We start from the raw sequence: 14908 nt of genomic DNA, 5'->3' as shown, positions 1-14908 counted from the left end.
CTCAAACATGCTAGTGCAGATCAGGTTTATCAAGAACAGCAGAGTTACAGTAATGGTATGAACTGCAGTGTATGGGATGATGCATAAGCGTCCACTATGTCGGGTGGTATGGAACTAAAACAACAAAACCCAGGAATATAAGAGAACATCTTTGAATAGCTGTCCACTGTAGTGACCACTATGCATGAAAGGGTTAACATTCTCATAATTCGTGCATGAAAGGGTTAAAGTGTGTACACATTTTTTTGGGACACCCTGTATATACAGGGGTTGGACAAAATAATGGAAACACCTTCACCTCAAGATGATAATGCCCCAATCCATACAGCTAGAATTGTTAAAGAATGGCATGAGGAACATTCTAATGAAGTTGAGCATCTCGTATGGCCGGCACAGTCCCCAGACCTCAACGTTATTGAGCATTTATGGTCAGTTTTAGAGATTCAAGTAAGACGTCGATTTCCACCGCCATCGTCTCTGAAGAGTTGGAGGGTATTGTAACTGAAGAATGGCTTAAAATTCCTTTGGAAACAATTCACAAGTTGTATGAATCAATACCTCGGAGAATTGAGGCTGGAATTGCCGCAAAAGGCGGACCTACACCATATTAAATTATATTTTGTTGATTTTTTAAGGTGTTTCCATTATTTTGTCCAACCCCTGTATATTCCAGTTTATTTTCTTTACTGGTATAAATATATCAGAGTCCGTCACATAGCACATCCAGCACTTCTACCGATCTGAAAATATTGTATTATCAAAGATCCATTGTGGGAGGTACTGTCCTGGTAGTCTGCACCCTGATTTAGCCAGCCATCATCTGAGAGGTAAACACTGTTTGTGTCTGGGGAGCGCCTCTGACTTTGATTAAGACATACTTAAAAATGGAGCCTGGCATAACTAAGACGGTGTCTGCGCTCAGAGTTGAAGTGCAGCTGTTGTTCTCCATAGGCAAATATGGAAACAATAACACTGGTCAACAACAAATTTATTGTTTAAGTTTTTTGAGCTGATTTAGGATCATTTTGGTGTGCTGAATCCAAAAATCACATTCATTTTGCTCAATCAGGTCAACTTTCTGAACTATGCTACATATTGGCTTTTTAACATTTTTGCTTACATTTATGGGCATTTTCACATCATATGATACAAAATTCTTTCATATTTCTTGCAATAAACGAGTTCTGAAGATTTTACTTTTGCCAATTTATGATTAATGGGTTTTTTAATATTACAGGTGAATGAAATGGCTTCGACTAGAAGATCTTGCAAAAATAAGCCTGACGTATTCTGCTACATCTGCGGTGAACACACCATTGTACCTAACAGGAATCCTGTTAGAAAATGATTTTTTTTTCTCTTGAAACCTATTTTGGGTGAGAACTATATAAAAAATCAACTGATAAAGTCACAAAAATGTAATCAATTTTGTGAGAAGATCAAATTTTTCAGAATCAAATTAGCAAAAAAACCCTGACCTGATTGAGAAAAACAGATGTCATTTTTGGATTTAGCGGTGCAAAATGGTCCTAATTCAGTTGAAAAAACCTAGACAACTTGCAAAAAACATTTTTTTGTAACCCAGTGTTATTATGTGTATTTGTATGTGTGTATATGTACAAACGTATATATGTGTATATGGATAAATGAGTGTGTGTGTATGTGTGAATAGATATATAAATATAGAAGAGTAATGTAAAAGGAAGAGGGACATTTATATTATTAACCCTTTCATGCACATTGGTCACTACAGTGGACAGCTGTTCAAAAGTGTTCTCTTGTATATTCATGGATTTTGTTGTTTTAGTTCCATATCAGCCAACACAGTGGACGCTTATGCATCATCCCATACACTGACATTTATACCATTACCATTCATACCGTTTGAGAGTAAAAAAAACTGCTAATTATTATTAGACTATAATTAACAGTTTTTGTTTTTTTTTTTGCATATTATCTCCATGCAGGTATGTTAAAATGTGAGAAAACATGAGATTAGCAGCATTAAAAAGGTTTTTATTTCATAGTTTTCACACAGTATATCAGTAAATACATGTTTCTTCGGTTCTAAAACTAAATGCATGGTGTCCAGCTGAGTGGACATTTTTGTAACTCCATAAAAATAGGCTAACAAAAATCAATAGAATTATTATTTTTATGCCTAAAGAGGAAAAAAAAACATGATTAAGGTTCTCATAATTCATGCATGAAAGGGTTAATAATATTGTAGGGAGAGGGGGTGGGAATAAATAAGTTGTACTTCTTCCCACCCCTTTTCGGGCATTATTGGGCTTTTCTTCTGACTAAGATTGTTATGATTCTTGATATTTGTATTATTATGTATGTTTTGCAAGTGCATAAATGTTAAATTTCATTGCATGTTCGGAATAAATCATTAAATCTAATCTAATCTAAATCTAACCATTAAATCACTGACAGAAATAATCCACTTCTACTTACTACAGGTTGTCCCGTAAGTCTCTATACATAGGAAAAATAAACGTTTCTTGACATAAACCATTTTTATTGATATAATATGCTCTATATGACTGCCATTTTGTCGGGAACACATTTCAATGCGTATCTGCTGAAGAACTATAAAGAAGAAATATAAAGAAATATATGTTAGAACTGTATATGTATGGAATGTATTATGTCTCCTATGTATGGAGACTTATGGGACACCCTGTGTTATGGAAAAAATATTACTCTACTAATTCGTCTATAATAAAGAAGGATAAGTTCAAACGTTCAGTGTCAAAGAAATCCCTTTATTTGGAGCTCCATAGAAAGAGATCCCCCTCAGACAAAGACTGAGACGGTCTGAACCCAAAAATACAAATCACCCTGTAGTCTTCTGTCTCCCATGAGAAAATTATGATGTGTGGAAAGTGTTTTGGTTAGTGTCAGGAACTTAGAGCTAAGACCCCTGTGAGAAATGTTGGTTTGGCCTTCTACTCTGGACACAACACAAAAGAGGTCCAAACTGCTCTATAATACACAGCGACAGGAATATATCTGAAATAGAGTTAGAAGCCTATATGATATATGAAATATATGAAAATACATATGACTAGAAAAGCACTCGGAGAGCGCAGACCTCCGCCAAGCGCAAAAATTCCCCACATAATCGGTGATGCAAATCCTACATTTATTTTTTAAAATAAAATCCGCCTTCTGGATCAGATCCGGATCAGCCTTTGAAATGTGATAGAGGACCCCATTGTCAATTCCTGAGTTAAATTTCATGAGTTTTGGTCAATAATTAAGCGAGATATTGGGAAACGAAAATTTTGGCCCCTTTTACCACAATGTTAACGAAAATTTTAAAGTGATCCAGAAACCAGGATTTCTTCCGGATCACCCTCAAAAGTTAATCATTTCTTCCTTATCCCATTTCCAACAAACCCTGAAAATTTCATCAAAATCTGTCCATAACTTTTTGAGTTATGTTGCACACTAACGGACAGACAAACAAACAGACAGACAAACAAACCCTGGCAAAAACATAACCTCCTTGGCGGAGGTAAATATATATGGATATAAGTAATTTTGCCATTACACCTGTATGTGCGTATGTAAATGTAGCTCCGACTGGTTTAGTTTAAAGGTATAAAGAAGTCAGAGTGCCATCTGTCTCTAAATTCTGTGCTCGCTGGCCTGGTTAGTCAAATGGCACTGCTACTGATGTGAAATACTGTATTTTTAAACATCCATGCTGGGAAATGGTGTCCTAGCAGTCTGTACTGACTGTGATGCTGCCTGCATGAAAGTGTCTGCACACACACACACACACACACACACACACACACACACACACACACACACACACACACACACACACACCAGGTCACTTCATCTGTTCCATAGTTTCCCCTCAGTACTTTTCTTTGTTGCATCCGTATGCATGCACCACAGAGCTTGCACACTGTCACATTTACATACAGAGCATGCTCCTTGCACCTCCACTCAAGGTCAGTCTCACTCTGGAGAGGGAGTCGCACGGGGGCCCTTGAGTCGTGGAGTGGAACGATCTTGAAAACTGACCCACTTGGACACTCAGATCCCTCCTGGACAGAACTAGTTAGTTGGCTGAATGTAGCGGGTTATTATTAACATTCCTCCCTGACAGACGTCCTAAGGTGAAGTTAAAGGCTTAGAGGAAATATACATCAGTGATGAGGTATTTGAGAGAGAGAGAGAGAGAGAGAGAGAGAGAGAGAGAGAGAGAGAGAGAGAGAGAGAGAGAGAGAGAAGACTAAAGTCAACCTCTCTCGCCCCATCCCCCTCTCTGTTCCTATCCCAGCTGTCTCCCTGACATTCCTCCTGGTGTTTTAAATAGCAGGCCCAGATCAGGGAAGCTCTACCCTCCTGCCGGAAAGACAATCACATATAAACATACACTCATACAAACATACACTCATGCATGTATTATTGTCATATCTACTAAAGTCGACATCATAAATCTGTGTAGGAAGACGCCGGTGTGGTCCTGTTTATTGTATCAGCCAGAAAAACTCTGAGCTGTTTGATCTGGAGTAAATATGTCACAAACACAGGCTGTATCTGTATCCACCAAATACTAACTTTTGTTGTAAATTGTGCTATAATTTTTATTTATTTTTTTTTTTAACATATTTATTTATCATTTTTTGGTGCAGATTTAAGTTACATTGAACATTTGAATATTCAATTTCAGAGGCATTAAACATGTCCCATTCTTCCCATCCCCTCGCCCTCCCACCCCTGGTCCCACATGATTTTTATTACTTGATGATAGTAATCAAAATGGCAAAGTAGTCATAGAACATAAAAAGTAAAACTAGAAGCACTCGGAGAGCGCAGACCTCCACCAAGGCTGATCAGTGCCCCCCCCCCCCGTGGGCGCCCCCACCCCCGATCACCACCAAAATTTAATCTTTTTTTCCTCATCCCATTTACAACAAACCCTGAAAATTTCATCAAAATCTGTCCACAACTTTTTGAGTTATGTTGCACACTAACGGACAGACAAACAAACAAACAAACAGACAAACAAACAAACAAACCCTGGCAAAAACATAACCTCCTTGGCGGAGGTAAAAATAAAGAAAAAAATAAAATAAAATAATAAAAGCAAAGAAAAGAAAAAATAAATTAACCTAATAGTAGACAAATCTGCCTATTCACAATTACATCCTACATGTAAGATATGGACATGTAATGTTTTTAATATTATTAGAGAGTACACAAGTGTATACATATATATATATATATATATATATATATATCACGAAAAACAGAAAAAAAAGTGTATGTCCCAAATAGAGGCTGTATTGTATCCACCAAACATTAACTTTTGTTGTAAATTGTGCTATTATGCCCTCGGCAAGCAAGTGTGGTACACAGCAGCAGTGAAATTATGATTTTTTTTTTTTTAAATTTTTTTTTATTTTATTTCAACTCTGTACATGTTCTACAGTGAGAGCATAATTTAAAAAAAAACTGACTAAAATTCCTTGTGTTCTTTTGAAGATACTTGGCGAATAAAGGTGATTCTGATGACGTAGAACAGTCAAAGTGGTAACGCACTGGAACAACTAGTACGACAAAAACGCAGATGAATTTCATTGGAGTTAATGGGGAAAAAACATAACTTAAAGGAAAGTCACTATCGGGGTTTAATTTGTGGAGTTATTGGGGAGAATCGTAACTCCAAATACATACTAATACTTTTTAAAGACACTGTGAGGGTCTAAAATGTAATTGTAGTTACTTATGAAAGTGTTCTAACAAAGACTGTCTCTTTTTTTCTTCTCATTTTCTCCTCAGAATATGAAAAATGAAGAAATGAGCACTGTTGTTGTTATGAATTTGGTAAGTTTTTGTCTTTTTTTTTTTAATCCCCTTTACATAATGATTGCACTGCTTATACAAACCAGTCTATTTGTAATATTTGGGAACACATTTTATTTATGTATTTCTATTTTAGTGCTTATTGTCTATTGTCATGCATACACAGAAAGATGCATTATGGAAAAGCGTACACACATTCTTCATGTAGAGTACTGTATATGTTCTATTTCACATCAATTCAGCCGACTCAGGCGTGACTTCCAGCTCCCGTGACAATAAGTCTATTAACATACGACCACCTTCTTCATGTACAGCTCGGTGCCAGTGTACTTCGCAAAAATAAATGAGCGAGAACACCTCACAATCTGAATAATACAGAGTATACACAAAACTATAAAATTATGCAAATTATGTTTTCTTATGCAAAAGAAAATGCAAAGGGGAAATCACCTCTGCGGAGAGTTATTACAGCTCTGGAAAAATGAAAAATAAACCAAAGAAATGACAAATTGGTTGAACTGAAGCTCTATTTTTTGGTCGTACTGTAACCTTCTGTGACCTTTCTATTTATCTGTATTTAACCCTTTCATGCATAGTGGTCACTACAGTGGACAGTTATTCTCCAGCTGTTCTCTTGTATATTCATAGGTTTGGTTGTTTTAGTTCCATATCAGCCAACACAGTGGACGCTTATGCATCATCTTAAACACTGCAATTTATATCATAACTGTAACTTTCCTGTTCTTGATAAACCTGATCTGCACTAACATATTTCAGCATAAACTAGAAGCACTCGGAGAGCGCAGACCTCCGCCAAGGCTGATCAGTGGCCCCCCCCGTGGGCCCCCCCACCCCCGATCACCACCAAAATTTAATCATTTCTTCCTTATCCCATTTCCAACAAACCCTGAAAATTTCATCCAAATCTGTCCATAACTTTTTGAGTTATGTTGCACACTAACGGACAGACAAACAACCAAAGAAACAAAGAAACGAACAAACAAAAAAACAAACAAACAAAAAAACAAACAAACAAACAAACCCTGGCAAAAACATAACCTCCTTGGCGGAGGTAATCAATTGCTAATTGTTATTAGACTGTAATTAACTTTTTTTTTTTTTTTAAATAAAAAGATGTTGTTTTTTTGCATATTATCTGACTGTGTAATAACTAGTATTATAGTGTGTTAAAATGTGAGAAAATATCAGACTAGCAGCATTAAAAATGTTTTATTTCATAGTTTTCACACAGTATGTCACTTCAGAAATGAAACACATGGTGTCCAGCTGAGTGAAGATTTTTGTAACTTCATGAAAAATAGGTTCATAAAAATTTTTCAATCACACTGTTTTTTTTTTTTCATGTCTAAAGACGAATAAAAATACTCAGGAAAAAAAATCATGATTAAGGTTCTCATAATTCATGCATGAAAGGGTTAAACACATGAGGTCCAGCTGAGTGGACATTTTTGCAACTCCATGAAAAAAAGGTTCATAAGAAAATTTTCAATCGCATTGGTTTTTCGTGGAAAAAATTCTTGATTAAAGTTCTCATAATTCATGCATGAAAGGGTTAATAGCTGCTCTATAATCTGAAAAGAATCTTCCATACACTGTTATTTAGATCCATAATGTCATCTTAAACACTGCAATTTATACCATAACTGTAACTTTGTTGTTCTTGATAAACCTGATCTGCAGTAACATGTTTTTGTTTCACATTTTTATTGAAGTGAGTGCAAGAGAAACAAAGGTACTTACATGCACCTGGATACACTGACGTCAGCATTAACCATGTTTATATACACCATTAGGTTTAGAATTGCATATTCATAAGAACAAGTAACAATGAAACCCGACAAACAATACAATGAAAAGAATACTAAGACGTAATCTGAATAAAATAATTAAAGTGGTGACATAAACAGAAGAAAAAAAAAAATAAATAAATAAATATTTAAAAAATCCATGAACGGTTGCCATTTGTAGAATTTGTTCAAGTTTCCCTGTTTTGAGAATCTAATTTTCTCTGCTTTTAAAAAGGACATGTCCTCATTAATCTATTGTGTGCAGTGACATGTTTGAGTGTAAATCAATTGCTAGTTGTTATTAGACTGTAATTAACAGTTTTCGTAAACAAAAAGTTTTTTTTTTTTCATACTATCTCTATGAAGTGAATAATAACTAGTATAAGAGTATGTTAAAATGTGAGAAAACATCAGATTAGCTGCATTTAATTTTTTTTTTTTTTTGCATAGTTTTCATACAGTTTATCCCTTTCCGTTTTAAATACATGTTTCTTTGCTTCAAAAATTAAACACATATTGTCCAGCCGAGTGGACATTTTTGCAACTCCATAAAAATGAGGTTCATTAAAAAAAATTCAGTCACATTGTTTTTTTCATGCCTAAAGAGGAATAAAAACAGTCAGGAAAAAAAAATCTAAGGTTCTCATAATTCATGCATGAAAGGGTTAATTCAGAATGACCCACCGTGAGTTAACTCTTTCATGCATACTGGTCACTACAGTGGACAGTTATTCTACAGCTGTTCTATTGTATATTCATGGATTTTGTTGTTTTACTTGCATATCAACCAACACAGCGGACGCTTATGCACCACCCCATACATTACAATTCATACCATTACTGTTCCTGTTCTTGCTAAACCTGATCTGCAGTAACATATTTGAGTCTAAATCAATTGCTAATAGTTACTAGACTGTAATTTAAATTTCTTTTAAAACAAAAAGTTGTTTTTTTTTTGTTGCATATTATCTGATTGAGTAATAACTAGTATTATAGTATGTTAAAATGTGAGGAAACATCAGATTCACAGCATTAAAAATTATTTTATTTCATAGTTTTCACACAGTATGTCAGTAAATACATGTTTCTTTGCTTCAAAAATTAAATGTATGGTATCCAGCTGTGGGGACATTTTTGTAACTCCTTGAAAAATAGTTTCATAAAGAAATTTCAATCACATTGTTTTTTTCATGCCTAAAGAGGAATAAAAACATTCAGGAAAAAAAATCTTTATTTCGGTAATTATAATTCATGCATGAAAGGGTTAAATGTCCTGTATTTATTTACTTATATATTTAAGGAATGGACAGACCACCGGTTGTCATGGAAACCCAAGGATTATGACGGGATTGAGGTGTTGCGAATCCCCTCTGGGAAGGTTTGGCTGCCTGATATCGTCCTAATAAATAAGTAAGTAAAAAAAAAAAAGCACTAAACTCATATTTGCATTATGTGATGAACGCTGGAGAATGTATTGTTAGTTTTGCATTTACTCTGTTTAAAATACCTCTTGAATGGTTTCTTTAAACTCCTTGTAGAGCATTTTGTTTTTCTGTAAAATAATGAAATAAATCGTAGCTCCTTGTTTCTTAATTAAGCCTTAAATCCCTGTATCCATGTATATACATGTACTGTTTTAATCCCAATACTACAGACGCTTCAGTGCATTTTCTAGTGTGCAAATACATTTATGTCGTGCACCTATGAATATAAATATAGATGTCAATATTTATTTCTGGTTCAGATGAAGTATTTAACCCTCCGGTATCCCGTCCAGCAAGGCCCTTACTAAGTACCAATGTGCCTTTTTGGCACACTTGTGGAATAATGTCAAAAAATTTTTCATACAGTTTGTTTTTAATTCTTTTACACTTTTTTTCTATTTCATCAACTTGAGCCGTAAATAAAAATACCAAATACTAAATAATTGTTACATTTTTTAACCCTTTAAATGCTGTGTTTGTAATGTAACAAACCATTTGTTGGATGCAAAAAACACAAATTAATTTTTTTCAATATACTACATAAAAAGTGGATTACATATTATTTGATTTTTGCATCCTGGCATATGTCACTGATTAACTCCAATATTGGTTAATTTGCATTATTATTTTTGGCGCTAGGTCAAATGTTCAAAAATATTAGCATCTGTTACTAAGTGTGCCAAAAAGACACACCTATAAATCAAACTATTAAATATTATATATTGATTTATTTTTCTGCTCTAATTTGATTTTATTTTTGTAAATCAAGGTCAGCCCTAATCATACATATCAAATAATCATTCATTTTACATTTTTTTAACCTTTTAAATGATCTTTTTTCATCATGATGTCACTACATTTTTTGATGCAAAAAACATAAAATATGTTGTTTTTTCAATATACTACATACAAATTGGATTAAATATTATTTGATTTTTGCAGCCTGGCATATGTCAGTGATTACCAGCAACATTAACAACGTTAATAAATTAATTTAGACCCTCACCTCTCAAATGAAGCCCAGATATCAGTAAAAGCAGGATTTATGCCTTAATGGCTTTCAGATCAAAAACAGTGGTTATAATAAAAGAAAAAAATTTTTTCGATTAAAAGTTTTTGCACTGTCAAGAGGTGGTTTTTCATGTGTAGCGCAAATGGTATATCACACAAAACTGCAATGGAAAGACCTTTTTTCGCAACTAGAGTCAGGTGAATTAAAAAACCGGAGGTTGAAATATGTTACAGCAAGTGAAGAAGAAGAAGAAGAAACATGTCGCGTATGTGTGGACACACCAGGAAACCCAATCATTTTTTAATTTTGCAGGAGATGGAGGGGTAATATATAATAGTAATAATGAATATATCTGTAAATCAACACCATATATACATTTGTCACCATGTTTATGGAATGACTCCTTGTGTCATCTCACGATAATAAATAAACAAATCATCGCATTTGTGATTTTATGGAAAAACCGACATTGCACACTTCTGTTTTTTCGACATTTAGTGAATATCGGAAAAGTTTTGTGCAGATGTCCAATGGAAAAGTGACTAGTGTCTGGTAATGTGTGTGGAAATGACCAAAAATAGTCACTTGCCCGATAAAGGGTTAACTTAAAGCTGCTTTATCAGACAAATACACTTGAATTAGAGACAAAACAGCAAATCAATGGGTCAAATGTAATGGAAAAGCGACCAATGTCTTTTTTTTTTTTTTTTATAGGCTATTACGTTGTTATTTTACTGGTTTGACCCACATGAGATCACATTGGTCTGTATTTACCCCTGAACTAAAATCACTGACTTAGACCCACACATATGTGAGACCCAGAAATGCATTTTTATCCTCTGTAGGAGACAAGAGTTTCACAGTTTTTTCTTAAAAAAACAAAACAAAACAAAAACACTGTCTTCCATAAATAAATTCATATACCTGAAAAAGCTGTTGCATTCTGCTGCTTCTAATCAAGACAATTATTTCATGTAAAAAAGCCAAAACTTTAACTTTCCTGGGTCTCAGGAGGATAGACAAACTCTAAAATGCTTACATCTCCATCTGTGTGTCCCTGACTGATGTTTACTAGAGGCAGCTTGAAGCACTAACACACCATCCTGTTCAATAATTAGAGTCATGAAAGCCAAATATTCCACTGATAGACGGCTAAATCTGCGTCTAATTGACTTGATGTCTTTGTTGGGTATTGTGTTATGAGCTTAATAGCGAAAACAACTGTGTATGCATCTGTTATTAGCGCTGCACTCAGAGGTGTCCTGCGAAATGTGTCCAGTGTCCAATGTGTCCTCCCTTTTATCCACGCCAATTAAAATGTTTTAGTGGGGTCTCGGAGCGCGGGACTGCAGCCAAATGTTGATGTAGGCTATAACAAAGGTGAGGCGATGGAAAAAGGAGAGTGGCTGCAGTGATCACACATAGAAGACATGGTTACTCACATATTCCTCTGTTTGGCTTTACCATTTTTAATGCCATTTCAAGTCTGTTTTACTTTATCGCGCAGAAAAATAGAAGCAGAACAGCTCAGTGAGAGTAAATAGGATGACATGAAATGGAGTCAAATGTTAGTTGCCTCTAATACATTGTGTATTATCTTTTTCCACAGCCTTTCTTTTAATGTGACAGTGAAAAATAGAGAGTAATTACTGCTTTTCTTTTTTTTTTTTTTCCTCTACGTTCTTGCATTGTCTCTGAGGAGACAAAGACTGTGTGACGTATACATGTTATACAATACAATAAAATATAATATGGTGTGATATGATATGATATGAGTTGAGGTTGTAATACAATAAGATAAGATATGGTACAAGACTTGATGCGATAAGATGTGACAATACGTTACAACACGAGACAATGCAATATGATACGAGGTGAGACAAGATACAGTCGTGGAAAAAACTGTTAGACCAACCTTGTTTTCTTCAATTTCTTGTTCATTTTAATGCCTGCTACAACTAAAGGTACATCTGTTTGGATAAATATAATGATAACAACAAAAATAGCTTATAAGAGTTTGACCCTGCAAAGCCTGAACTGTTAAATCTTTGACAGAAAATTCCAGTTCTTTGAAACTGGAGCCTTTATTGATCCTTCTGAACAACCCCAATTTTTTTTTTTTTTTTTTCAAATATCACTTTCCATGTATGAGTTTCAGTTTTTGTATCATATTTGATACATTGGGTGTCAATGCTCAAATATTATTTTTGAACAAACAAAAACATAATATAACACAAACATGTCTAACAAATTGATAATTCCTTTTTAAAACTGTCAAAGTTCTGCCTCCTTCCTCATTAACCCTTTCATGTATAGTGGTCACTACAGTGGGCAGTTCTTCTCCAGCTGTTCTCTTGTATATTCATGGGTTTAGTTGTTTTAGTTCCATATCAGCCGACACAGTGGACGCTTATGCATCATTTTATAAACTGCAATTCATACCATTACTGTAACTTTGCTGTTCTGGATTGGTTCTTGAGTGGAAATCAGTTGTTAATTGTTATTTTTTGCATATTATCTCCATGAAGTGAGAAACAACTAGTATTAGAATATGTTAAAATGTGAGAAAACATCACATTAGCTGCATTAAACATGGTTTCATTTCATTGTTTTCATATCACTTTATGATATTGGGTTTTAAATACATGTTTCTTTGCCTCAAGAATAAAATTCATGGTGTAGCTGAGTGGACATTTTTGTAAATCTATGAAAAAAACCCTCAATCTCATTGTTTTTTTCATGTCTAAGGAGGAATAAAAACACTCAAACCCCCCCCCCCCCCCCCCCAAAAAAAACACCACCTCAACGAAGGTTCTCATAACTCATGCATGAAAGGGTTAATGACAGTCTTGTAGTGCCATTGGTAAGGCCTCTAGTGAATGAATTCCTCCCCCCTGGTGGATTATCTGTGTATTGCATGTATCTAATTGTATACATCAGGCTTTCAAGAAAAAAAAATATCACTGATCACATAGAGGGCTTCAAAACCAATGTATCAAATGATACGTTTGGCATTATAGGGTTAATTTCAGAGCTGATATCTAGCCATTTTCCATGTTTTCTTGATAATAACCAAAATCACTTCAGTTCTTACATTAATATCTATGGCATTGTACTGACAAAAACAGTACTTTTAGGCATTCCATGTTTTCTTTTCTGTCTGTTTTAGTCACATGATACACACAGGAGTTAGTACTTGATTGCATAACCACTGTTTTTGATGACTTTCAATGGTCTAATTATTTTTTTCGCGACTGTGTTATAACCTCCTGAGACCCAGGAAAGTAAATGTTTTGGCTTTTTTACATTAATTGTCTTGATTGGAAAAAGCATAATGCAGCAGTTTTTCAGATACAAATTTTCTTTTCTATTCTTTTTTTTAATGGAATGTCCTTTGAGGTGGACAGGATTTTTTTTTCTAAATAAAGCTGTGAAACTCTTGTCCCCTACAGAGGACAAAAATGCATTGCTGGATCTCAGGAGGATAATGCTGGTATGATACAATATAATAGGACGTGTACAATGTAATATAACACAATAGGATATAATTCAAACATGCAACAGTATAACATGATGCAATATAATATGATGCAGTACCATGTGACATGACAATACAATATAAGGTACATAATAAATAAAGGGTATAATATGACATAACACAATAAGATGCAGTCAGTACAGTCTGATACAACACAGTATGGTCCAATATGATGCAATATGCAGTGGAATATAACATATTATAGAATACAGTGTGACACAATATGACATAATGCAAAACAATATGTAGAGTGAAACTTTGGAACAGTCTGAACATCCAAAATATCCACAGATTTAAACTGTTCTGTAAACATATGGTCTGGTCCCAGTATAAAGACACAGGGTCTTAATTTAATTTTCCTTGGTCAGGATATGTACAGTCAGTCCAGCTTGGATTTACAAGGCTGACAATTAATACTGAACAAAGAAGAACTCAAAATGTGCATTATGAAAGAGCTGCAGCGTCTGAACCCTTACTGGTCTGAGCCTATTTTGGCCGTTTGTCAGTCCTTTTGATTTTGCCTTTATATACTATGTAAACAAATGTTTACTATACCCATGTTTGGTATCTTCTTTTTCAGCACAACTTCATCTATATCATCTATTATTTTTTTCACTTTAACCTACTATAAGAACATAAAAGGCCAGAAAACACAAAAAAATATAAAATCCGATTTGAAAAATGTATATAATTTTTTAATATTTTAGTTTTTAGTCTTTTATATACATTATTTATGCTTTTTTATGGCACCTAGGACAATTACACTTTTTAATTTCGTTGTACCTGCACAATGACAATAAAGATATTCTATTCTATTCTATTCTATTCTATTCTATTCTATTCTATTCTATTCTATTCTGGTCTATAAAAGGCCAGAAAACACAAAAAAATATAAAATCTGATTTGAAAAATGTATATAATTTTTCAATATTTTAGTTTTTATAGTCTTATATACATTATTTATACTTTTTTTTATGGCACTTAGGACAGTTACACTTTTTAATTTTGTTGTACCTGTACAATGACAATAAAGACATTCTATTCTATTCTATTCTATTCTATTCTATTCTATTCTATTCTATTCTATTCTATTCTATTCTATTCTATTCTATTCTATAAATAACACACAGATGCTTAACAAACCTTTTCAAAGACTTTAAAAGTGAATATTGGCCTTTTATAGGCCAGAAAACACAAAAAAATATAAAATCCGATTTGAAAAATGTATATA

At 34.0% G+C, this 14908-nt stretch overlaps 1 protein-coding gene across 1 annotated transcript in view; it reads left to right on the top strand.

Annotated features, from left to right (window-relative positions):
• chrnb1 (cholinergic receptor, nicotinic, beta 1 (muscle)) overlaps positions 1-14908 on the top strand; it is a 67590-nt gene that overhangs the window by 17900 nt on the left and 34782 nt on the right. Inside the window, exons 3-4 of the mRNA XM_030161698.1 lie at positions 5812-5856; positions 8944-9053. Of these exons, the coding sequence (XP_030017558.1) occupies positions 5812-5856; positions 8944-9053 (155 nt within the window). The remainder of the gene's footprint in view (positions 1-5811; positions 5857-8943; positions 9054-14908) is intronic.

Source organism: Sphaeramia orbicularis, chromosome 18, assembly GCF_902148855.1.
Source record: "Sphaeramia orbicularis chromosome 18, fSphaOr1.1, whole genome shotgun sequence".
Lineage (NCBI taxonomy): Eukaryota > Metazoa > Chordata > Actinopteri > Kurtiformes > Apogonidae > Sphaeramia > Sphaeramia orbicularis.
This window is presented reverse-complemented; position numbering and strand designations above follow the sequence as displayed.